We start from the raw sequence: 27,606 nt of genomic DNA on the forward strand, positions 1-27,606 counted from the left end.
GAAAAAAAAAAAAAAAAAAGCTGAACTGATGCGAACAAAAAATGGTTTAAATTTTCAACTTTAAGAGCAACGAAAGAGTTGAGGAGGCTTATTCATCATATTTAGTTTGATTTGCTCTAATGGGGAGGTTCAGAACATTTTTGCTGTCAATGTAAACTTTGGACTTATATTTGTTAATTTATGTTAGGCTACTTATTCATTTCCTTATGATTTAAAAAAGTCAATGTTTGCGCGATCTTCAAAATATATTCCATTTCACTCTGCATAATATAGTTGTATATACTAAATTTAGCAGATTATCAAGTTCACACAGATGAATGCTATGCTAACTCTGATGCAGGTCGGTCTTTTATTAGCGAAATAAGTGGTGTTTCCCTCACCTACACAACATTGACGTCATTTTACATTGCTTACAGTGGCTTGTGCTGGCCAAAAAAACTTTTAATATCCCTCCTGTTCGAAAGGGGGAGGAGGAGGCGGCATGTTGTTTTTCTGATGGCGAGGTTGTGTGAGTGTGCGTGTGTGTCTGTGGAGGGAGTGGGAGGGTCAAGTCATCAGTCAATCAAACGTGCGTTTGAAGGGAAAAAATGGACCGGCACATTCCGCAAGTGAACATGGACAAATGTAAGTCTGAACATAATAAAAATAATTCACTTAAAAATGGAAGGGTCTATTCTATCCTTACAACATGTGGGGGAAGACTTCCCCACATGGGAAGACAATCAAAATTACCCATGTAGCTGAACTCATTGTATAATGCAAATAAGGTGTCTTAAAAGTTAGTGGGGACAATTTGAGCATCCTGAAAAGTTGGTCGTGTTATGTTCCTGCTATGCAAACCTACGCGCTTTTGTACAACTACATCATAATGAAATCAGTGCCCTTTGTGAAACTAAATAAGGTAACAATATATTCACCTTTCATGGGCTCATTATTTTTTTTCATTGTGCAGGTAAATCAAATATACTGTGGTGAGTATACAAGGATGTTTTTCTGTCTGTCTAAACATTTGTAACAGTGTTGTAGAACATGGAAAAAGTCATAGTTTAATTGTAATCATTAAAAACCTAGTGAATGTTTGGGCCCACTTCAGTGAACCTTGACAGGGAAGAGTAAAACCTTACTCAACTCAGCTTTATTCAAGCACGATCACAACAGGTGCAGCTTGCCAGAGCGATTCCCAAAACACATAAAATATTAAAAATACGATACTCACTAAGCAACAAAATCTTCTACTCATATCTACGAACAAGCAAATTTTAACAAAGTAAACAAGAGATTGTTGCATCTATGGGTGAGTATCATACACACCTACAGAAATAGAAAAAAAAAGTGTAAGGGTGCAATCTTTAATGAGTTACAAGAAAAAGTGATGTCCGATTACATTTAATATGAAACTAGCATAAACATAAAACATTAATTATTGTCCTTTCTCTCATCAGCAATACTGGAGACTTTATTTACTGGCCATGGTTTTAGGAATCGGAGGCTCATTTCAATATGGAATTCAAGTATCTGTCATTGCTTCTCCAGCCGCGGTAAGATGTGCATTAAAAAACACAAACCTCACGAACACACTCTTTGCAGGTGATGTATAGTAAAGCTCCCATCAGAAACTCATATTTCCACCAAAACTATGGCAAGAAATGAAGATAATTCTATCTTCGTAACTACAAGTCACTGACAGTACTAACATCATTGAGATGCAACATCAGTTTAGTGAGTGAAATGAGGCGAGACTGTTCCTTTCCATGAGGTGAGGGAAATAAACATCTCTGTGAGGGAGCCACTCTAAATCCCACCGGTAGGGTTTTTCGAAAATTGATCAAGATGGTACAAATTGTACTCTTGAAGTATTTTATTAGTAGAATCTTAAACATCACACCTCAAATTGACCAGGAGCCAGTTCAAGTTGGCTTGAATCAGTTTTAAGCATCCCTTTTAATTTAATTAATCTTATGGACGAAAACAGTCATGTTTTAGCCATTTCAAAATGTTTTCCTCTTCGTCTAGTTCAGTGGTTCTTAACCTTGCTAAAGGTACTGAACCCCATGAATTTCATACGTGCATTAACCAAACCCTTTGGAATTAGGAAAAAAAAAAAATTTTTCAACTTCAAAATCGATACAGTATATCGACGCTAAAAGCTAAAACATAAATTAATTCCCATTCAAATTTCTTCTCATTTAGACAGCATGTTTTTAAACAGGTCAAAATTTATGTTTTTATCTTTATGCCTGAAGCATCATTAGCTTACTAAACCGAGACAGACCCAATGCGCATATCATAGAATTTTTCATTCAAATTCGGAGGAATACATCATAGACTTCATAACCTATTGACATGACACGAGAAACAGGGCCGATCCGTAAGGGGCCTATTTTCAAAAACTTCAAATTCAAATATTTTCAAAACCAAAGCTGCTACCAACCTAAAACCAAAACAGGCACCTACCTTAGCCATATATGAGTCTCCATGAGCAGCGGCATAAAAAAATTCAAAGTCGTTCCCTTTTAAAATCCCGATTAATTATTTTGTATTCAAGTATAACAAAACTTAAAATGGCTATAAACGTCTCAGATTTTACACTGGTTGCAAAAAAAATCACCAAATGTAGAGCTAATTACCTGTATTTTCAGGATCAATAGCAAAATTTAACATATCATGTAAGTTTTGGACCAAAATAGCAACTTATTTTCTTTCTTTCTTTACTGCAAGTTTTCAACAGCTAATAAATCACTCAATTTAACATCAGAAACTTAATACTTGAGGAAAACATGCAGAATCAATTATAAATAATATGTAAATAGATTATTAATAAATTCTATATACAATCACAATTTATTATAGAATAGAATAGCCCTTCCTTATCTTTATACAGTTATACAATGAAATTGTGGAGCATCCCTTTACAGTGCAGGATCAGTTAAAATCTCAAAAGTGACGTGCAAGTATAAAATCTAAATAAACATACTGTAAATATAAAATTCGTATGAGATAGTCCTATAATTCAGGCAGTGCAAATAATCGATGTGGTGTTACCAGGACGTGAGCCTCGTCTTTCAAGAATCACATAGCATTTTTCTATGCCTTGCGTTTTCTGGTCACCTCGACTTGTACAAGTGTCTGTTCCTCGCCATCTCCTTTCTGCCCTCCTCGACTCTGCTCCTTTTCATGCCGGCCGGCCACTCTAAGGCCTTGCTCTTCCTCGCTTCTGAAGTCACATCCTTGGAGAAGTTCGCACCAAACAGTCGAAGAGGGACCGCCAGGAGGTCCAGCAGGTGCCTTTGTTCTTCCTGCACATCAGGGAGTCCCACAGCGACATTCCAAAGGACGCCATGTGGGCCATGGGGAGAGAGGGCTGCTTGAGGACCGCCTGGCCAGGTCTCCCTTGTCCTCCAGGATGTTGGCCCTGTGTATCCCTATGTTCCTCCTTGCCCGTGCGACCGTTGGGGTTGACGACCACCATGATAAGCCCGACGCTCTGCTTCTTGATCAAAGCGTGCCAGCACCTTCTGGGTCGACTTGTAGCTGGCCTGGACAGACTTGTTGTTCTCCCACCTGGCCAGCACCTTCCGGCCCGCGAATCGGGCCATCCTCATCTTCCCAGGCTCCTAAAAAACATGTTTGTTTGAGAAAGGTGTTTTGATTCTTTTTTATAAACTGAATAATGCTGTCCCATAGACTTCCTTACCTATTGACCTGACACTTCGTCATTCTTTGCGTCACGCCTTACCATAAGGGGGCCGAGCTTGAAGCTTCATTTGTAACGAAGTCTATGAATTAGGATTGTCAAACGATTAAAATTTTTAATCGAGATAATCAGAGCTTAAAAATTAATTAATCGTAATTAATCGCAATTCAAACCATCTCTAAAATATGCCATAATTTCTCTAAATTATTGTTGGAATGAAAAGATAGGAAACAAGACGGACATGAACATTCAACATACTGTACATAAGTACTGTATTTGTTTATTATAACAATAAATCCACTAGATGGCATTAACATTATTAACATTCTTTCTGTTAAAGGGATCCACGGATAGAAAGACTTGTAGTTCTTAAAAGATTAATTTGAGTACAAGTTATAGTAATTTTATATTAAGAAAAAGAACTTCTCCTGCTCCGCCCAAATGCATGATGGGAAGTTGGGCAAGCATGACTGTCAGTAGTGGCTTCAAATGGTATACAGTATGTTCTGCATTGTGGTCAATTAGGCGTGTTAAGAAAAAGCATGTCTCCTGCTGCCCAAATGCATGATGGGAAGTTGGGCAACCATGACTGTCAGTGGTGGCTGCAAATGGTATACAGTATGTTCTGGGTTGTGTTCAATTAGGCGTGTTAAGAAAATCGTCTCTTGCTCCGCCCAAGTGCATGATGGGAAGTTGGGCAAACATGACTGTCAGTAGTGGCTACAAATGGTATCCAATATGATCTGCATTGTGTTCAATTAAGCATGTTACGAGAAAGACCGTTTCTTGCTCCGCCCAAATGCATGATGGGAAGTTGGGCAACCATTACTGTTAGTAGTGGCTGCCAAAACTTAAGCCAATAAAAGGCGCAGCCCAATGAACGCCTGCGTCCACTCACATTTCTCTGCCTTTTTGCTCTAAATGTGCTAAAACGGTGTCGTTGTAAACTGTTTAAAGCAATGCCTGAACGGGTTGTTCCATGCATGCGTTAATTGCGTCTAATATTTTAACGTGATGAATTTAAAAAATTAATTACCGCCCGTTAACGCGATACATTTGACAGCTATACTATGAATATATCTTATACAGTATTGTTCAACATTAAACCTGCTTGGGTGATTAACCTTGACTGTGCAGTTTCTGTCATGTTTACAACTCAAATTATATCAAATTTAATAAAACACCTTGCACAAAATGAAATTTGTACCCAGTCATTATGTCAAAAAAACAAAACAAAAAAATATTAATCCTCTCACAAATCCAATAATCAGTGTTCATTTACAACAAATAATTTTGCCTTTTGATTTGGTTTTCACATTGAAAAATAAAATTAAACTCGATTCATTTAATACTTTCTATTTTTGTTTTCATCATGTCGACATTCTCATTCTATCGCATCCTTGCTTCACATACGATTTTCATGGTGTAAATTGTGACGCAAATTTTGTTTTTAATGTCAATGCAGTGCACATTACCCATAAGTCTGTTGTACTTTCTCATACCAAGTGAGAGTCAACCTTCCACTGAGCAAACCAGTTTCTCCTTCCATCAGATAGAGCAGGGGTTCCCAACCTATTCCACTAAGGCACACTGTGGGTGCAGGATTTCATTCTTACCAAACAAGATGACAACACTTTTTCCCCAATCTGGTGTTTTACAAGTGCAATCAGTTGATTGCAGTCAGGTGTGGCTTGTTTTAGCAGAAGCCTCATTGGTTCAACTGTCTCTGCTGGATCGGCTGGCACAAAAACCAGGACCCACAGTGTGCCTTGAGGACTGGGTTGAAAACCCCTGAGATAGAGGACTAGCAGTTGAAAGAACTGGAATACAGCCTGCAAATTGGGGATTAACCAGCCCAAAACCTGGTCTAAAACGCCACTTTGCCTGGATTTAGTCAGCATCCAAAAATAAAGCCCTGCGTATCTTTACCTTCACCCTTAGACTTACTCACCAAACCCCTGGGGTTTGATCGAACCCAGGCTAAGAACCGCTGGTCTAGTTTTAGTCTCATCTCATCTCATACAAATTTCAAGTTTAGTCAACAGTTACTCAAGACGTTTATGTCTGTAAAATTCAAAAGCTTTAGTCCAAAAATAAAGGCTAAAGATAATGCGAACACGAATGCTATGCTAATGCTAGGAGTTACATTTAGCATCTGATGATCACTCATCACAGACCTTTAAAGGCTTAAATTACATATTCTCTCTGCCAAGATAAGTAAACAAATCTTACCGTGTTTTCAAACAAGCAAGATGGAGCGCCGCCTAGCTTGAGATACATCATAAACTGGTGAGGAGGGAGAAGCGCAGCACATCTCTAATAAGTGACACTACCCAAACACTGCTACGATGCAAGCTGACGTACTCCACGTATGATATGAAAATGTCACACATTGTGAACATACGACAGAAACGATGACGCTTTTTCATCTCGTTGTCGTTGTGTTAGCTGAAAACTGGCATTTGTCTGGTTATGTTCTATTCTCCTAAGCCACGTTTTTAGCTCGTCATCGTCCCGTCATCGTCATGTCATCGTCATGAAAAAAATTGTTCGTCGACAAATTATTTTTATCATTATTGTTGACGAAAACAACACTGATTAGAATTAAAGTAATGATGAAGAAACAGATAGGAGAATATTAATTTCATTATACGCATTTGGAAAAGGGTAACATACTAAATAGTGAGGGAAGTGCAGCATACGTATACATACTTACCATATTTTTCGGACTATAAGTCGCAGTTTTTTTCATAGTTTGGCTGGGGGTGCGACTTATACTCTGGAGAGACATATGTGCGAAATTATTAACACATTATTATATCATTTCACATGTTATTTTGGTGTTTTGGAGTGACACTGATGGTTTGGTAAACTTGTTAGCATGCTCTTTATGCTATAGTTATCTGAATAACACTTAATAGCTATATTGCGTTAACATACCGGCCACGTTCGCATTTCGTTGTTCATGCATCATGTGACATTATCATACTGTACACTTATTCAGCATGTTGTTCTCTAGTGTATTTTTATTTTAAATTGCCTTTCAAGATGACAAACCTGTTCCATGTGTTGGATTTTAACAAGTAAATTTCCCCCCAAAATACGATTTATAATCCGGTGCGATTTATATATGTTTTTTCCTCTTCGTTGGGCATTTTATGGCTGGTGCGACTTATACTCAGGTGCAACTTATAGTCCAAAAAATACGGTATGTCATTAGTTATGGAGTATGAATGAAACTATAAACCACATCTAACCTTTTCGATGTTTGTCCAGCACATTCAGACATTTGTCAACTACACGTGGATGTGGAGGCACCACACTCCAGTGGATGACTCCACGAACCAGCTAATCTGGTCCTTCATTGTAGCTGTGATGAGTTTGGGGGCGTGGGCCGGCGCTATCCACAGCGGCCATTTCCCAGTCAAATATGGCCGGTGGGAACACTCTATAATAATGCAACAGTAATATACTGTCCCTGACAAAAGTCTTGTCGCTTATCCATTTTGTAGAAACATTGCTAATAACCTGACTTTTAATTATTCAATTGCTTTCAGAAATGGCTCATATGAAAGCGAAGACCCTCCCAAATGATGTCGAATGTACAAAAATTTATTTGTTTCACTGAAAAAAGATTTATCATTTAATGAAGACATAAAGGTCAAATTTTGCCAAATTTTGCCAACAATTATGGAGGGCACTGTAAGCGAATTAAGTAGTGGTGCTGTGAGATCCAAATTTTATATTCTATATGACTTTCAGACTGATTCATACAATTTATTGATGAAGTCATCAGGAACATCAAAGAAAGCAGTCTTGCATGCCTCCCAGAGTTCATCAACATTCTTGGGTTTTGTCTTCCATGCTTCCTCTTTCATCCTGTTCATGTCTTGCGACTGGGCATGCCAGTCCTAGAGGATCTTGATCTTCTTTGCCTCGAGGAACTTTAAGGTAGAGATTGAAGTATGCGATGGAGCACCATCCTGCTGCAGAATTTGTCCCTTTTTATGGTTAGGAATGTAAGAGGCAGCTAAGACTTGTTCATATTTCAGACTATTTATGTTGCCTTCCTCCCTGCAGATCTCTCGCACACCCCCATACTGGATGTAACCCCAGACCATGACTTTAGTAATGATGTAACCACCAAACTTCACTGTTTTCTGAGTGAATCACGGATCCATGCGGGCTCCAGTAGGTCTCATGCAATATTTGCGGCAACTGTGGTGTAATTCAATGGAAGATTCATCTGAAAAATCCACCTTTTGCCACTTTTCCAGCGTCCATCCTCTTGACAGGCTATGGGCCTTGGCAAATGCCACACGTTTTTTTTTTAATTGTCTGCACCCTGAGAGATAAATAGCCTGAAATATCAACAAATCTTAGCTGACTCATACATTCCTAACCATAAAATGGGACAAATTCTACAGCAGGATGGTGCTCTATCGCATACTTCAAACTCTACCTCAAAGTTCCTCAAGGCAAAGAAGATCAAGATCCTCCACTACTGGCCAGCCCAGTCACAAGACATGAACATCATTAAGCATGTCTGGGGTAAGATGAAAGAGGAAGCATGGAAGAAGAAACCCAAGAATGATGATGAACTCTGGGAGGCAAGTAAGACTGCTTTCTTTGATGTACCTGATGACTTCATCAATAAATTGTATGAATCAGTATGAAAGTCATACAGAATATTAAATTTGGATCTCACAGCACCACTACTTAATTTGCTTATGGTATGTAACATATTTTTGTATTTGAAGTACATTTTTTGTTCAGTTTTCACACTACTTTCTGTAGGTGACAAAACGTTTATCTTACCAAAATTTGACCATTATGTCTTCATTAAATGATAAATCTTTTTTCAGTCAAACAAATATATTTTTGTACATTCGACATCATTTGGGAGGGTCTTAGCTTTCATATGAGCCATTTCCGAAACCAATTGAATAATTAAAAGTCAGGTTATTAGCAATTGTTTCTACAAAATGGATAAGCGACAAGACTTTTGTCAGGGACTGTACAGTAAGTGTTGTCTAGTGACAAACATAAAGCATTAATGCAAACATTTGCGTGATATTCTCATGCAGGAAAAAAACAATGCTGTCTAACAGCGTTGTTGCCGTGGTGGCTGCTTTGCTCGTGATCTTTAGTCGCAAGGCCAGGTCTTTTGAGATGATTTTTCTAGGCCGATTTCTCTTTGGCTATAACATTGGTATGTATAATGACATCCCCCTCCCCTACAAGTGCTTTTCAAAATTTGTCACACATCTTTCACTTTGTCCTCCTTGCCAGGTCTTGGCCTGAATGTGCAACTCATGTACTTGGGTGAAAGTTCTCCAAAGAAACTCAGAGGCTTCCTAACACTCACTGGTTCCATCTTTATTGGTCTTGGCAAAGTGATGGCTCAAATCATCAGTATCAAGTAAACAATCTTTAAAACAATTGAAATAGTGGTTAGCGTGGCTGCTTCATAATCAGAATATCTGCGTTCGGGGGTTGTTCGTGCTTGGCAACATTCAGGCTAGGACCACCAATGCTACCTAATGGTGAAATCGTGCTACAAAACTGTTTTGTAAAAATGAACTGAATCAATTGTTTGATCCATGAAAGGACCAATGCATTTCTGATTCAATAGGCCTTTCGCAAAAGCTCTGCCCCTACAGTTTTATCCATTGAAGGAACTTGTCCAGTTGTGTTTTTGGCTTTGGGAAGGGAAAGAACCGCACTTCCGCAAATAAACTCTTTGGGTACCTTGCGCAGTTTACATACGTCATCGCCACACTGCTTCATCATTTTGGAAGTCTGCAGCTTGTTGATTCTTTCTTGGGCTCCTCTAAAGTTATATTACTGGTTGTATGGCAGTTGGCAGTCAGGTAACGCTTACAGTATCCACCAAAATAATCAATGAGACACTGCGGGAATGCCGAGTTTGTCGGATCAGGCTGGCTTAACAATGGTTATGAGGACATAGGATTCATCAATGGCTGTTTTAGCCGTGGAGTTTGTGAAAGGTCACTTAGAACACAGCCCTCTTATTGCAGTTCACATTTTGACATCACAGGACCGAGGTGACAAAAATCTTCACCGCCTTGTTATTGTGAGGCTTCCAACAGAATGTTATCAAAGCAAAGTAGCTGCACACTGCAAATTTACAACACTTTAATCAGATTATTTTTCTTAAATCGAGTAAAATAATTTTCTCCACCTTGTTTTGGGTGTTAAAGAATAGTTAACAGATTAATGTGTCAGATTATTCCACTTACTTTAAGTTAAAAAAAAAATATTTGTTGTTATTAAGCCATACATCCAAAAGTTGGTAATTTTTCACCAAAATTAATTGAAATCTGCTTTCAAATAATGTTTTGAACCATATCTATTCTTGAATTTAGAACATTTCTGACATTTCAAAGCTTATATAAATATACTAATTTGTTGCTTAAAATAAGTCTGTTAAGCTTATTTTCAGTGGGCTATTATTCTTATTTCAAGAAATCTAAGTGAGTAATATTTACTTGAAGCACTCGTTTATTTCACTTTTTTCTAGTAGATTTACGCTGAAAAAAAAGGGAATTTGACTAATTTTAAGGAGGTGTGTTTTTGCAGTGCAGGGCTTAAAATCAGGGATGAAAGTGGACTGGAACGGTCCAGTACACCGTTCCGGTAAAAGATTTGGGGGCAGAACGTTGCTTTGATCCCAAAAATATGACAGCAACTGTCAAACCCCCATGTTTAAAAAAAAGCCAAAAAAACTGCCATGCTGCCAAACATGCATCTCATCTCCAAGAATAAAACAATCTACTAACGTCAGATTTACAAATGCAAATGTTAACAACAAGCCTGATAAAATGCTTGTGTAGCGTAATCCGTTTCAACCGATATTTATTATTTATTTATTCGACGGATATCTGCCGAAAAGCTCAGTGTATCTGAGTCTGACCAGTCGCGTGGATGTGTGCATGCATGCAGCAAACCACCCTGGACTTAGTTGTTCGTTCAATTGGCTGACATACTGAAATGTGATCAGAATGGATAGTTAGCTCTGAATGGTTCAAACGCACATTTTCTGGAACAACAACAAGAAAAAAAGAACAAGCTTGTTGAATTAATGCGATAATAAAGAGCAATGCAATTGAAAATTGATCAGATCTGTATAAAAGAACAGAAAGAGTTCAAGAGGCTTATTCATTTTATTTTATTTTACGGGGAGGTTCAGAATATCTTCATGTGCACTTTTTGTTCATTTGTTGAGCTACTTATTTCCTTATGATGAAAAAAAAAAAAAAAAAAAAAGTAAATGTGCGTTATGTTCACGATATATCCCCTTATCTGTGCATAATACAGGATAAGTAATTTGTACTGCTTTTTGTTAATGTATGTTTCTATTATCTGTATTAAGAAAAAAAGTCAATATTTACTGTAGGAGCCTAAATAATAGTTAGTTGGATATTCATGTTAGTTGTGAATAATTTATTTTGGTTCTATATGACAGGCTTTTGATTTGTTTGTTTGGTTTCGTGGGACGGGCTTGTGAGGTCACGTCGTATGATATAAATGCGAAATCAGAGCTGTGTGGGTGGGCAGTTGGCGCTAAGGCAGAGAAGTAGGATAAACCGGATAGAGCCGAGATAGCTTTTTGACCTCTCTCTCTTTATGTTTTTGGATTTACCTTTCAAGTGAAATATTTTTTGTTTCCTCATACTCTCATTGGCTGTTTTGTTTGCATTTGGATTATCTTTGTTGGATTGTACAAACGAACGCATAACGAGCGGCGTGAAAGTTTTTCTTTGCCGCTGTCCAACGTGCTTGAGGAAGACGGAGGGGGAGAGCGTCGGATTCTGAGGGCTTTTTCGTTTTGGAATCTACATTTACATTTTATTAAATTTTAATGTAAAGTAGCTTAAATTGGGGCTGAATGTAAGAGTAATTTGTTACTTGGCAAAGTAACTGGTGTTACCTTTTATGTTTTTTTTTTTTTTCATTAAAAAAAAAAAATCAACTGTTAAAGTTGTTAAAATTGCTACCGTTTTTGCATTAGTTCACTTCTGTCTGCTTTCGACATGTTAAAGTTTTAAAACTGTTTCATCATTTAAAGATAGATTCAAGTCAAGATTTTGCCAATTTAGGAGTATTTTAGATTTTAAAAAGTTACTCAGGTTCACTAGGAAGGTTCACTACAACAGAGCCTTTCTGAGAAGTGTACTGCTTTAAAATGGCGGCTGTTTACTAATGCTGCCGAGTCTGTCATTTCGTATGTAGTTCTATATGCATGTGATATCTAGTGCAGCATCAAGTGGGCGTAGATTGTAGGCTGTTAGCTACAGTCAGGAAATATTGGAGCCACCTAGCCTAGCATCGCGTTTGCAACAGCGTCACAATATTCTTCCCACCTTCCCACTCCCGCTTTTCTCTCCATTTCGCTGACTTTTCTCGCATCATTCAGCATCATTCAGCCAACGTAGTTACACATAGTAACGCACATTGTCTCGAAACATTGTGCCGAAATGGTGACAAAATTCGGAGGGAAAAAAAAACGTAATGCACGAAAAACGTACAGTTTTTGAACGTACGGCGTACACATTTAAAAATCAGTGCTCACTTGTACAAATTACGCCAAAACCATACAACTTGACAGGTATGTTTTTCTTAACTGTTCTTTTGCAAATAATTAAAAAAAAAAACTTTTTGAATATGGTGGAAAACACTCATGTGACTTGAAGTTCCGCTCTGAGATCCCCAATTTGGCCAACTTTCAAAATTGTCCGATATGCATGTGTGATACATCATTGGAAAGCTTAAAATTTCAAATTTCTGGGGAAAGAACAACTTTGAATAGGAGAGCATTTAAAAAAAATGTTTTTTAAACAGCAGAACCCTATCTGGAGGTGAGAGCACTCGAGAGCAGAATTACAGAGATCATGATTTTAACGAGATATTATCGCGTACATACTTTGTTTCGATCCAAAAACTCCATGTAGCATGTATCACCGAGTGTCAAGACACAGCTGTGAATTGCCACAGCTGGATTTTTGGGGGATTTTATGGGTGAAACATGGTCATATAACAAGGGTCGCAATGCAGAAATCGTAAACATCAAGGAGTGGTCGATATGTTTTTATTCATATATTTACCCTTTTAAACATTTTGTTTTCCAATTTTTCTTTGTTTGGATTGATTATTTATCATCTAACATATTGGGGGAAATGCGACAGTAACAAAAAAATACAATTAATCGATAGTTATGAGGTAGATATCCGTCACTTTTTTACAGACGCCATTTTTTTCATTGTGACGTAATTTGTTTAAAACTTTAAAATATGCAAGTGAATAATCTTTTAAAGTCTTTTTTTTTTTAAACGAAATATTAGACATCAATAATTCTAAGCTAAAAATGACAGACATTTTGATTAACAAATATAATTATTTCCCTTCTTTTTATGGCTGGGTTGAAACAAAAGCGGTTACCCGACATCTGTAAACGGGGGTTTCCAGCGTAAAAGGGACAAATTAAAAATAGTTCGGGGGCTTAATCCGCCATGAATCTGCTATGGCATCATATAGACATATTGTTCTATCAAACACAACAGTTCTTTTGGCTTAAAATACACCAGTTTATTTTAAAGAGGAGTGCAAGAGCAGAATCTGCTTTTTCAGTCTTGTCTGTGTTTTCCGTCATATAGTTGGTGAAGGCGTTCAAAGTATTTCTTGTTGTTGTTTGTACTTGTTCTGTCTCTCTCTCCCCTTCGTTTCTTCTGTTCCCCCATAACTCCTTGTTCGCTTCTTTCTCCCAATAAACGAGGCATGTTGAATGATCATGATGGGAGTAGAGCGGAGACGAATACTCTTGTCTGTTTTCTGCCATACACTGTAGGTATAATAGGTATAACTATGCCAAACCAGAGTGTATCAAATACTTGTTCTCCCCACTGAACGTACCTGTAACCCTGCCCCCCCCCCCCAAAAAAAATTAATTAATATGCTTTTCAGTTTCCCGTCCCCCCATACAGCTAAAGATGCACAATCAGACATGGTACAGTTACATACATCACATGGCCACAAACTGTACAATAACACAATCAACAATCTGGGTTTACAATAACTCAGCGTCCAGTCAAGCAGCTCCATTGCGGTTGTTGATCACACAGCAGTCTCGTGCACAGATTAGTGGTCCGAGTTTCAGAGCGTACAAGGTTATGGCTTTGTCAATGTCCCTGACATTCTAGCATTTATTTGTTGTGGGAACATTTTGTTGTGGCTATGTGTGTGGCAAAAGTGTTATGTGTTATCACAGCTGGTGTGCAAGTAGCGACTCAAAATGCTTTTCATATAAGTGTCTTTAAAGGGTACATTCCTAAGGTGTACATGGTGGCAACAATTGCTGCACACAAAGATCACTGTAACAGTTTCGTCAGACATGAATGTATGAGGAAAAAATCAAACAACATGTTGTACATATTTTATCACAAGATTAATGTCTCCGCAACAAAAGACATGCTTATTATTCATTTTAAACAGTATCTTTTCCATATACTCAGTAAGCTGGACATTTGAATCAGGAGCTCGGTAGACACAGCAGATGATTATGTTTTTACAATTGGGGATAAGGAGCTCACTTGTAATACATTCCAGGAGATTGTCAATCCTAATTGACATGTCATGTAGGATTTCAAACTTAAAATTTCCTTTAACAAACAAGGCAACACCACCTCCCCCCTTAGATGCCCGATTCATTTGTGCCATGTTATATCCGTGCAAATTAAAGTCAGAGCCTTTGTTATCTTTAGTAGATAATCCTTAATGCGTTTAAAATTCTTGTAGGGACTCCTGCCGTTGATAAGTTTCAGCTTACCGTCCACATCCACGGAGTTCTTATACTGGTCCGCTGTGTAGTATTTACAGTTATCCAACATGCTATTGTAGAAGTTGTGGTCCGGATCAAGCTAATCATTTGGGTCATCATGGCATTCTTCAATCTGTTCATCCAGTTTTAATCGAACTGTGGTTTCAGATGTCATCATTAACTTTCCTCACAATTTATAATTCCTGTCAGCAGTAAACATGCTGCTCAAGTCTTTGCGTATTAAAATGGTAATGTTAAAAATAACACTAAAAGTTAACTGTCTTGCACTCTGTTAAGGGAGATGATGGGCAACGATGACATGTGGCCCTTTCTTCTGGCCATCAGCAGTGTTCCTGCCATTCTTCACGTTGGGGCATTGTTTTTCTTCCCGGAGTCGCCTCGATACCTTTATATTGATAAAGGTGACTTTGAAGGCGGTAGGAAAGGTAAGCACACAGATCACTTTGCGGTGGCGGCTGAGTTACATGTGTGTTTATGTGTGTCACATGACACGGGACAGCATTGCAGTGGCTGTGGCAGGAGGATGATGTAAAGATGGAATTGGAAGACATGCAGAATGAGCGAGACAGCACCCAAGGGGAAAAGGCCAAAACCATGAAGGACGTGTTGACTTCTCGCTGCGTCAGATGGCAGCTGCTGACTTTGGCCTTTCCTTGTTCTAGCATCCAGTTTTGTGGCATCAATGCGGTATCTACACCTTAGAGTACTTCTACCTTCAAATGAGTTAAATCCTGCTTTTCATCAGACATCCTGTATCTCTAGCTCTATTTCTATGCGTTGGACATCTTCCGGGAGTCAGGCATTCCAGAAGAACAGAGGCAATACTTGACTATTGGGATTGGAGCAACGGAGCTCGTTGCTGTTGTGCTGTGTGTGAGTATTTGCTTATCGAATAATTAGTGCAGTATTTATGGTAAAGTTCTTAAGATACTTTACAGTTTAGCCTCAATTACAATTACACGGAACACATATAGCCTGCTTATTTTGACATATTACAAATAGATTTCTTCCATGAGATAATGCAAATACAATTTTGTTAGGGGCATGTTAATGATCGCAATAATATCGATACTGTAATATTTAACTCCAATATCAAATATTAACAATGATATGTTAGAAATGTATTATATTAGAAATTTAACATGATAAAACTCGAGCGAGAGCATTTGACAATATATACTAATATACTGTACTGTATATACAAATGTGATCTCATCTTTGTCAAAATCACACAGATGAAAAAACTGTGCTTTAACTAAAACTACCCAAACATTTATAGGTTTTCATATTTTAATGCGGATAAAATGCAAACAATGACAGAAGTGGGAAAAATAAGTAAGTGAACCATCACATTTATTATTTTGTGCCCCTCTCCCCTTTGGCAGAAATAACTTCAACCACACGGTTCCTGTAGCTGCAGATTAAAGTGCAGATGAAAGTGGCTCCACTGCAGAAATTCTCGTGCCCGGTGCACACACAATGTCAGTTTGTATACAGAGTCGAGGGGGAAAAGTACGAAAGAGAATAAAGAGACACCCACAAGTTTCGAGCTGGTGGTCTATTCAAGACGTTTCTCTTTCTTTCCTACATTTTACTTGACTTTTCATTGAAAAACCAACAGTTTGCGCTGGGCACAGGAATCTGCAGTGTTGAGACACCAATTCCAAGTACACTGTTTTTTAGTTCGTGTGGTATATAACTCGCTCTCCATTTTATAAATATTACAGAATATTTAACAGTTGTTTATAACAGCTCTATGAGATGTTATGTGCCATAAATTTTAAATGTGCACAAAGATATAAACCCACCGACACAACCAAGGGCATAATAGGGCCCCGCCCCCCTACCCCCCACACACGGAGCCCTGATCTTAACATGATGCAGTCACTCTGGAATTAAGAGACAGACATGACTAAAATATCAATATCCACAGAAAAAATGCGCTTTCTCTCTGCTTCTCTGATGAGTATAGACTCTGTGTGTTTTTCGTTGTTTTAAATGGCACATTATAGCGCGCGATCACGCGAGCGCTCACGAGGGAACGGAGTTGGCGGACGGCAGCCGTGCGCAGCCGGTATGATTTGCCTGTTTTTGACGTACTGCGTGGCACGCGGTCAACACTGAACCGGACCGGAACCGCAACGATCATGCATCTGGTGTATTTGGGCCCTAAGTCTGTCACAACCCAATGTGAGTACCGACAGGATGTGAGTGGCGCATGTGTAGTATATGCACAAGCTAAACGTGTATGAGTTGATTTGCGACCTTTTAACAACAGTTTGGGTTATATGATGTGTTTCGCGGGGTTTTAATTTTTAAATGTTTTTTATTATTGATAATAATACTAGGACTAATAATAATGGCTGTATTTTGAGTTATTTTGAGGGGCACAATGAATGTACGCAGTTGTACACTGACTACTTTTACTTTTTTTAGAGTCATATCTTCAGTGTGGTCCCATGAAAAGATATAACAAAATACCTTTAAGGGTGTACTCAATTGTTTTTTTGTTTTTTTTCGAAAACATGTTCATAATCTCACATATGCAAACACAATTTAATAGACTCAGATCCTGTCGATACTCACATTGCGTCGCGACAGGGTCCTTCCGTGGTCCTACCGTTAGTCAGTGTTGGCCACAGTTGCCCACACAGATGCCTGATCAAAATCCTTTTTTATCTTTTTTTTGTTTGTTTGTTTGTTTTGTTTTGTTTGTTGTTAATCGGCCGATGTTGGAAAAAAGTCCATGTATTGGCCGGACGATATATCGGTTGAACTCTGATGTCAAGGCCTTCTTAAAATTATCTCCAAAGTTTTGTTGTTGTGTTTTTCAATGGAAAAAAATGGAACCATTTGTTTAAAATAGAAATAAATAGACTTGGGCAATTATTTTAAGAAGGTAACTATATTTACTGGTTTAATTTAAAAAAAGTCAAATGGAAATAAGAAAAAACTGGTGTGACTGCAATATCTATGCAACGCTATCATATCTCTGTATAGAATATGGCTTATTGTGCCCTATGTAGTAACAACATAGAAATAAGTTAAGTCATGGAGAGAAAGAAAGTGCTTAGTATAATAACTTTTGGGCCATTTAGAACAATTGGATTATATCCAAACCGTGTGGACCATCCAAAATTGCATAGACTTTACGAATGTCCAAACACCATCAGTTCAAATATGACTGAAGATTATAAACTTCTGTTTGCACCTAATTTAATGTTTATTTATGTGGTGATTTTCTCTTTGTTAAAAACATCTTGACAAACGCCAATAAAGTACTTGTGTTATACTTGCATTTACTTCTATGTCTCTCAAACTTAAGCCTTTTGTAAAAGGTCTATTTTAAAGCAACTACAGGCATTAATTGGGACAAAGTATCTTGTCAAACTGAGACAAAAAGCTTTTTTGAATTTCAACAGAAGTGTTTTAAATGTTTTAATGTATGCCAAAACAACTCATCATTTGCTAATATGATTGGCTAAAAAGCACTCCATTCTCCTGAGTGTGCATAAATACAGTGCAAGTTCATAAAGCCACACCACTGAAACCAGGAGACATCCCATATGATGAACTCGTGGGGAACAAAAACAACACACGGGCATCCAAAGGTTTACATTTCAAAGCCACTTCAGGAAAGCAAGTTTACTCTAATGAAGCATTTGAGATTTAGTCATTGATAAAGAACATACAAGAGGATACTTGGAACAGATAGGCCCCCCCTACCTACCCAGAACAGCTTAAACTTAGAACCTATGAGGGGCAGGCTGTATCATAGATGCACAATGCACTGCAAGCTGTTGTGTTTTCCTTCCTTAAATGATTTCTCTTTTCTAGTGGTTTTTATTTTATTCATACGATGGACACATTTGAGAGGAGTTGTAAAACAATTTCCCAGTGTCCTGCTTGGAATCCTTTGATTTGAAGGTGTGATAATCATCCCATCCAACCCCAACTCTTGGCTTTGGCTAAAACCTAATGTAACATCTAGCAAGCAACTGACTAGCTAGAGAACGTCAATCTAAACTGTAGCTCTGTCCTAATAATTTTTCATGGTAACACTTTCATATATAGAAAAACACTGTGTAAAAGCACATACAAGGAATCATAAAGACCATAAAATATTTAAATTGACCTTAAAAAGGAGGTCTTATTTCAAATTGATGTGAGACTCAGTAAAGTCACTATAGATTATTTTTATTGGCTCAGTTCTGAAAATTTAATTACTGGATTTGCACAACACTGCTATCTGGTGGTCGTGTTGTAGCAAGTGTGCCCTTTCTCCCCTACAGCTGCTTGAGAAGGCTGATTGGGGGGAATGTAGTACACAAATGTGCATTGTAGTGTAATAAGGAAAGTCAATAATGTGTTATGCCATCTCAAATCATTCAATGAACTTGATAGAAAGTCTAGATTTAGTTTTAGCTTCATTCCAATGAAGATTGGATGTGTATTTTGGCCACCAGGATGCAGTAAGTCACAAATACACAAACTAGTTTAACTCATACGCATAGATTGAGGGGAGGGAGGTGGGGCAGTGCCTTCCCTAATGGCTGGAAAATGTCATTCCATGTATTTGACATTCCTATACTGTATATATCAATTTAAAATAAAGACTTAGCCGGTAAAATGTTGTCTATAATAGTTGTAGAGCAATAAAAACAAACAACAAAAATGAATGAAATGAACAAGAATCCCACGAAGTGTTATAATAATAGATCAAAAATCTTTTTATTTTATTTTTTCGAACACATCATGTGACTAGCACCTTAGAGACGGTCCTCGGCTTTGCTTATCTAAAACTACACCTGAGGAGGCAAGATGGATATGAGGAATTAGGAAGAAAAAAGCCTTTGTTACTGTGGTCCCAGCTCTCTGTAGGTCATTCACTAGGTCCCCCCATGTGGTTCTGGGATTTTTGCTCCCCGTTCTTGTTTTCATTTTGACGCCACGGGGTGAGGAGGGATTTGAAAGTCCGTGTTGCCCAACGACAGCCCCAAAACATCACTGCACTAGAGGAGATCTGCATGGAGGAATGGGCCAAAATACCAGCAACAGTGTGTGAAAAGCTTGTGAAGAGTTACAGAAAATGTTTGGCCTCCGTTATTGCCAACAAAGGATACATAACAAAGTATTGAGATGAACTTTTGGTATTGACCAAATACTTATTTTCCACCATGATTTGCAAATAAATTATTTAAAAATCAAACAATGTGATTTTCTGTTTTGTTTTTCTCCACATTCTGTCTCTCATGGTTGAGGTTTAACCATGTTGGCAATTACAGGCCTCTCTAATATTTTCAAGTGGCAGAACTTGCACAATTAGTGGTTGACTAAATACTTATTTGCCCCACTGTACATACTGTGTCTGTATATATATATATTATATATATTATTTTTTAATAAATCACGTTAAAATATTTGACGCAATTAACGCACATGTCCCGCTCAGACAGTATTCTGCCTTTGGGTAAGTTTTACAGCAAGGCTTTTTGTGCTGTCCAACAGCGAGCTCTTGTGGTCGCTTTGCGACATGGTTTATTGTTTTCTTGCCAGTTCAGTATGGCTGCATGACGTCTCGGGCTGACGCCTACGTTGTAATGTTGTGCTTAAATGATCCTTGGACAAGATTTGTCCGTAAGTATGGTTGTTGTAAAGAATGTACATATTATGTCAGTAAGCGAAATGTTAAATTTTTGTATGAGACGCTTTTTGTTTATGTTTAGTGAACCTGTATAGCGTGCTAAGCTAACGTTGTTGCTAATGCAATGCTTGTGTACTTTTTTTTTGTAGTTTTGCGACGGTCTAAAGAGGACAATGGTTTGAGGCCATTTTATTAATAAATCAGATGAAAAAGGAAGAAGTCTGATTATTAAGGCGTCGTTCACTAGCTGTCTAGCTTTGGAAAAAGTAGACGCTTCGGAGTGAGGACAGCATAGACAGATTTAAATTACAGTAGAGTGAAATGCCCACTACAGTCTTTATGTACCGTATGTTGAATGTATATATCCATCTTGTGTCTTATCTTTCCATTCCATTTATTTTACAGAAAAATATGGCATATTTTATAGATGGTTTGAATTGCGATTAATTGCGATTAATTAATTTTTAAGCTGTAATTAACTCGATTAAAAAATTTAATCGTTTGACAGCCCTTATATAATATATATATATATATATATATATATAGACACACACACAGAGTGAGGAGCAGAGTATTTCCACCCCTTGTGATTTTGCAAGTTCACCCACTTAGAAAAGAGGTATAGGTCTGAAATTCAATCAGAGGATATTTCCACTCAGAGAGACAAAAATCCAGAACTCACATTGTCTGATTTTTTAAATAATTTATTTGTAATTTACTGGGGTTCATGAATATCTGTACCCCGGAAAATGAGCAATAATTATGACAGAGTTGTCAGTCTACCCTAAAAACGTCCACCTTTACCCCATGAGTTACCAACCACCCACCTACCACCCGTTTGACCTCACTATTGTCACCAGTGCACCCCAAAGTCAATCATAATCCAACTGCTACCATGGGCAAGACTAGAGAGCTTTCGAAAGACACCAGGGGAAAAAAATGTTGAGCTCCACATCGCTGAAAAAGGCTATGGGACAAGAGGAAAGCAGCAAGGTGAGAATAAATCAACAATTGCAGCAATTATAAAATGGAAAAGGCTAAACATGACTGACAATCAACCTTGGACTGGGGCTCCATGTAAAATCTCTCCTCGTGGGGCATCACTCATGACAAGAAAAGAGAGACCTCAGCCTAGAACTACACGGCAGCAGCTGGTCAATATCTTGAAGAGAGCTGGATGCACATTTTCAAAGGACTCTGTCAATAGAACACTACAGTGCAATAGTTTAAAATCATGCATTGCTCAGAAGGTTCCCCTTGTTGAAGCCAGCACATGTGAAGGCCCGTCTGAAGTTTGCCAGGGACCACCTGAATGGTGCAGAGGGGCCATGGGAGAAAATAATGTGGTCAGATGAGACATAGGTAGAACTTTTTGGTGCAAACTTTACTCGTCGTGTGTGCATGAAAAAGAAGGATGAATACAATCCCAAGAACTCCTTCGCCACTGTGAAGTATGGGGGTGGAAATCTCATCTTTTGGGGCTGCTTTTCGGCAAAGGGGACTGGACGACAGTACTGTATAAAGCAGAGGATGAATGGTGAAATGTATCGTCAGATTTTGAGCAACAACCTCCTTCCCTCAGTCAGAGATTTGAAGATGAGTCGTGGCTGGATCATCCAACGTGACAATGATCTGAAGCACACAGCCAAGTTGACCAAGGAGTGGCTGTGTAAAAAACAATTGAAGGTTCTGGAGTGGCCTAGCTAGTCTCCAGACCTCAATCCAATAGAAAATCTTTGGATGGAGCTGAAACTTTGTGTTTCTCAACGACAGCCCCGAAACCTGACAGCTCTAGAGAAGATTTGTGCGGAGGAATGGGCAAAAATCCTTGTATCCATATGTGAAAACCTTGTAAAGAACTGCAAAAAGTGTCTGACCTCTGCAATTGCAAACAAGGGCTTCTGCACTAAATATTAGCAATGATTTTTCTCAGCGGAACAAATACGTATGAACCCCAGTAAATTACCAATAAATTATTGAAAAATTATACAATGTGAGTTCCGGATTTTTTTTAATTTTTTTTTAGATTATGTCTCTATGGGTGTAAATGCTTGTATGATTGAAATTTCAGACCTCTCCCTACAGTGGGGCAAATAAGTATTTAGTCAACCACTAATTGTGCAAGTTCTCCCACTCGAAAATATTAGAGAGGCCTGTAATTGTCAGCATGGGTAAACATCAACCATGAAAGACAGAATGTGGGGAAAAAAAACAGAAAATGTTTGATTTTTAAAGAATTTATTTGCAAATCATAGTGGAAAATAAGTATTTGGCCAATACCATGTTAATCTCAATACTTTATTATGTACCCTTTGTTGGCAATAACGGAGGCCAAACGTTATCTTTAACTCTTCACAAGCTTTTCACACACTGTTGCTGGTATTTTGGCCCATTCCTCCATGCAGATCTACTCTAGAGCAGTGATGTTTTGGGTCTGTCGTTGGGCAACACGGACTTTCAACTCCCTCCACAGATTTTCAATGAGGTTGAGATCTGGAGACTGGCTAGGCCACTCCAGGACCTTGAAATGCTTCTTACGAAGCCACTCCTTTGTTGTCCTGGCTGTGTGTTTGGGATCATTGTCATGCTGAAAGACCCAGCCACGTCTCATCTTCAATGCCCTTGCTGATGGAAGGAGATTTTCACTCAAAATCTCTCGATACATGGCCCCATTAATTCTTTCCTTTACACAGATCAGTCGTTCTGGTCCCTTTGCAGAAAAACAGTCCAAAAGCATGATGTTTCCACACCCATGCTTCACAGTGGGTATGGTGTTCTTTGGATGCAATTCAGTATTCTTTCTCCTCCAAACACGAGAACCTGTGTTTCTACCAAAAAGTTCTATTTTGGTTTCATTTGACCATAACACATTCTCCCATTCCTCTTCTGGATCATCCAAATGCTCTCTAGCGAACCGCAGACGGGCCTGGACGTGTACTTTCTTCAGCATGGGGCCACGTCTGGTAGTGCAGGATTTGAGTCCCTGGCGGCGCATTATGTTACTGATAGTAGCCTTTGTTACTGTGGTCCCAGCTCTCTGTAGGTCATTCACTAGGTCCCCCCGTGTGGTTCTGGGATTTTTGCTCACCGTTCTTGTTATCATTTTGATGCCACGGGGTGAGATCTTGCATGGAACCCCAGATCGAAGGAGTTATCAGTGGTCTTGTATGTCTTCTATTTTCTAATAATTGCTCTCACAGTTGATTTCTTTTCACCAAGCGTTTTACCTATTGCAGATTTACCTGGTGCAGGTCTACAATTTTGTCTCTGTGTCCTTCGACAGCTCTTTGGTCTTGGCCATAGTGGAGTTTGGAGTGTGACTGACTGAGGTTGTGGACAGGTGTCTTTTATACTGATAATGAGTTAAAACAGGTGCCATTAATACAGGTAACGAGTGGAGCCTCGTTAGACCTCGTTAGACCTCTTTGACAGCCAGAAATCTTGTTTGTTTGTAGGTGACCAAATAAAATACTTATTTTAGATCTAATTTGGAAATAACATTTTTTCCACATTCTGTCTCTCATAGTTGAGGTTTACCCATGTTGACAATTACAGGCCTCTATGATCTTTTAAAGTAACAGAACTTGCACAATTAGTGGTTGAGTAAATAGTTATTTGCACCACTGTATTTTCTAAGTGGGTGAATTTGCAAAATCACAAGGGGTGCAAATACTTCTGCTCCTCACTGTATATACCTTGTAAGTTAATTTTATTGCTGACACTGCGTTCCGGCGTCATCAGTATGGACCCCCCCACCACACACACACACACATACACACAACAGTCAAACTCCGACTATGCTGTAAAGCTTACATATTTTACTTCTGAAGTGGTGGAACATAATTATGTAATATTTAACCGTCCAAGTCGTTTTAATGTAGCATGCTTTTTAATTTTACTTGAGTATTACTGCTTGTGTGTAAGCAGTTAGGGTGGCCTTACACCAGTGGGGTACCCCCACGGCATTCTATTCGGAAGAACTTGAAGGGTGACCATGAAAAGTTATGTCTTCCTTCTCTCGCATGAAATTACATTATTCAGTTCTCGGGTGGCTCGAAAAGGTGGTGGTGAATGTTGGCGCCCATATAAAATTTTAAATTGTACTCCATGCTGTATTCTTTATCGCATTCATTTTTTGTAATCATTAAACATCACAAATATTTTACAATCAGAAGTATTTAAAAATTAGTTACTTTTCAATCACCCCATACTTTCCAGAATATTTGCTCTTGCATTCACCTTATCTCAAATACTGTTAGTGACGTTCAAGTTTGGGCAGTTGAAGTACTTTTTTGTGAAGATACATGCCCCTAAGTGATGCTCAAGTAATGTACAAGCTAAACTTAATGCGTTGCTGTCACTAGACGGACCAGGTTTGATCCGGAATGGACTGTTCAATGTTGCCATCTGCATCAAAACAACCCTGAACCAATGACATTAATGGACAACTAAAACCTATTGATGTGTAACTTAGGGATATATTCTGCTCACCAGTCTATGACTCGCATTATCAAAAACCATGGAAGGTGCATCAAATAAGGTAGGTTGAATTTTCAACAGAGAAAAACACTGTATTTGAAAGTTTTTCTGTATTTCTTTACAAACAAAAAAGAAATTTTGTGCATTAAAAGTGCCCAATATGAAATTACTTTATACAGTATACTGTATATACTGTAGTTCAATAATTGCTCTGATAGTCATGGCCACTTACACAGTCAGATGTTTAAAAATGTTTGTACGGTAGTGTCTTACAATATGACTAACCTGACTGTAGGTTTTATTTTAAGAAATGAGCTGTTGTGATACTTATTACTTTGAGTTATGAGCGCAAAATTCAAGATTTAAGAGCTTCATGATGCCAGTGAACTTCATGCAGGACAGTCCTTCATTTAAATGCCGTATCCTCCATCCTGCTTACGTATCTTAAAGCAGGACACTTCTTTGTACTCTTTTTTTTGTGTTGCACCTGAACGTAACACACTTCTTCAGTATGTATTCATAAGTTCTCAGTGTATTGAGTGCAATTACAGAATGTTAAGCACTTAGGAAAGTGCTGTTTTAGTTTAATATCTGATATGCTATCAACTTGTAGGCCCCATCACCACAGATGAGCCATTTTCCGTTGTCAATGCGACTGTGAACAAGAGGGAGTTGTTTTTTATTGTTTTTGTTTGTGATAGCACAGTAGTACTTAGCTGCTTTCCGCGTTAGTTGCAGTAGTTGTTGGTGCTAGACTCTTTTGTATTTTGAAAATATTATAGATACCGTCAAATAGTTTATTGTGGAAAAAAAACAACAAAATAAAACTCTTGCATCTGATCAGTGTCATGTTTTGTTTTCTATACATTTTTTTTTTTTTTTTTTACCTGTTTCATTGCAGTTTTTACTGGCTTCTTGTTGTGATAAAAGTTTTTATATGAACAGGGATTTGTAGTCTTGCATGTAATTTTATGCAATGTTTTCCCCACACATTTAAAGCACTAAATTTCTGCATTGTGGCACTAAACTTTGTCAAAATAAAAATACCGTTAACAAATCAAATCCACTTGCTCCAAATAAGTCGTTCCTATTATTTTACACATCGACCTAAATCATGATATTGTATACCATAAATAAATTGTCTTGTGAGGAACAACGTATCTTATAATCACTGTAATTTTATATTTTTATCATGTATGTGACTCTCTGGCAGCGTGTCACCTGGGTTAGTCTTCAGCAACTCCACGTCCGTTGTGACGATAACACCGTGTATCAGAGGTGAAAGTGGCTAGAATTTCTTGCCGGAACTCCCCGACGTCAAGGTCGCCAAGGAGCCAGAAATTGTTTTTTATTTTTTTCTTTCATCATTATTGTTGTTGTTTGGGGGCGCAAACTTCTTAAACTACTGAAATGCAAAGAAAACTGTTTTAGCAGTTATTTCTATAACACATACAAAAACTGATTTTCATTCAAAATTGTATTTTTTCAATGATTTACAAAATAAAATGTAACAAAAACAGCAATAACCCCAACCTCCATCTCCTAATTTTTATTTTCCCTCATTTCCTCACATACTAAATGCCAAATATCAATTTTAACTACTTAAGAACATAGGATATATATTAAAATTGAAGTTAATGTAAACAGTTACTTTTTGTAATAATAAAGATATTGTGGTGACCCTTTATTGTGTGACATAATTCACCCACGAAACTTGTGTGTACATTTGGCCGAGCGCGTTACCAGCTACGTCATAGTCACGTGACAGACGCAGGGGTGAAAGTGGGCCAGAACGGTCAGGAACGCAGGTCCGGTATAAGATTCAGTGCCGGAATGCTGTTCCGATGCTTTCATTCCGAAAATATGACCGCAACTGTCAAAATGCTATGTAAAAAAAATTTTTTAAATGCTAAGCTGCCACACGTGCATTTTATCTCCAAGAAGAAAACAATCAACCAACATCAAATTTACATACACAAGTGTTAACAACAAGCATAATAAAGTGCTTGTGTAGCGTAATCCGTTTCCACCAATATTTATTATTTATTTTATTCCACGGACGGCATGGAGGTTTCCCCAGCTGCTACAGTTATCTGAGTCTGACGATGATAAGTCAAGTTGCGAATGCACGCAGCAAAACAAAACGCCTGGACTCGTTTATCCGTTCAATTGGCTGACATACTGACATGTGATCAGCAGAGATGTTGGCGCTGATTGATTCAAATGTGCATGTTATCTAGAACAGCAAAAAAAAAAAAAAAAAGTTGTTTTCTGGAACAGAAAAAAAAAAAAAAAAAAGCTGAACTGATGCGAACAAAAAATGGTTTAAATTTTCAACTTTAAGAGCAACGAAAGAGTTGAGGAGGCTTATTCATCATATTTAGTTTGATTTGCTCTAATGGGGAGGTTCAGAACATTTTTGCTGTCAATGTAAACTTTGGACTTATATTTGTTAATTTATGTTAGGCTACTTATTCATTTCCTTATGATTTAAAAAAGTCAATGTTTGCGCGATCTTCAAAATATATTCCATTTCACTCTGCATAATATAGTTGTATATACTAAATTTAGCAGATTATCAAGTTCACACAGATGAATGCTATGCTAACTCTGATGCAGGTCGGTCTTTTATTAGCGAAATAAGTGGTGTTTCCCTCACCTACACAACATTGACGTCATTTTACATTGCTTACAGTGGCTTGTGCTGGCCAAAAAAACTTTTAATATCCCTCCTGTTCGAAAGGGGGAGGAGGAGGCGGCATGTTGTTTTTCTGATGGCGAGGTTGTGTGAGTGTGCGTGTGTGTCTGTGGAGGGAGTGGGAGGGTCAAGTCATCAGTCAATCAAACGTGCGTTTGAAGGGAAAAAATGGACCGGCACATTCCGCAAGTGAACATGGACAAATGTAAGTCTGAACATAATAAAAATAATTC

The 27,606-nt window shown here is 38.1% G+C and overlaps 1 protein-coding gene across 1 annotated transcript; it reads left to right on the forward strand.

Annotated features, from left to right (window-relative positions):
- The first annotated feature begins 1,519 nt into the window (after positions 1 to 1,519).
- On the forward strand, positions 1,520 to 27,466 carry LOC130921545 (solute carrier family 2, facilitated glucose transporter member 9-like). Its single transcript, XM_057845580.1, has 5 exons — positions 1,520 to 1,538; positions 14,829 to 14,977; positions 15,052 to 15,239; positions 15,315 to 15,425; positions 27,371 to 27,466. Exons 2-5 carry the CDS (start codon positions 14,833 to 14,835, stop codon positions 27,464 to 27,466), a joined length of 540 nt encoding a protein of 179 aa, XP_057701563.1. The 5' UTR covers positions 1,520 to 1,538; positions 14,829 to 14,832.
- The last annotated feature ends 140 nt before the right edge of the window (positions 27,467 to 27,606 follow it).

This window comes from Corythoichthys intestinalis, chromosome 9 (genome assembly GCF_030265065.1).
Source record: "Corythoichthys intestinalis isolate RoL2023-P3 chromosome 9, ASM3026506v1, whole genome shotgun sequence".
NCBI classification, from domain to species: domain Eukaryota; kingdom Metazoa; phylum Chordata; class Actinopteri; order Syngnathiformes; family Syngnathidae; genus Corythoichthys; species Corythoichthys intestinalis.

Bases quoted from the DNA above. Each gene is read 5' to 3' on its own strand.
- LOC130921545 (XM_057845580.1), top strand. From the start codon at position 14,833: ATGATGGGCAACGATGACATGTGGCCCTTTCTTCTGGCCATCAGCAGT. The intron at 14,978-15,051 runs GTAAGCACACAG...GACACGGGACAG, and splicing joins CTTTGAAGGCGGTAGGAAAG to CATTGCAGTGGCTGTGGCAG. The intron at 15,426-27,370 runs GTGAGTATTTGC...CATTGCTTACAG, and splicing joins TCGTTGCTGTTGTGCTGTGT to TGGCTTGTGCTGGCCAAAAA.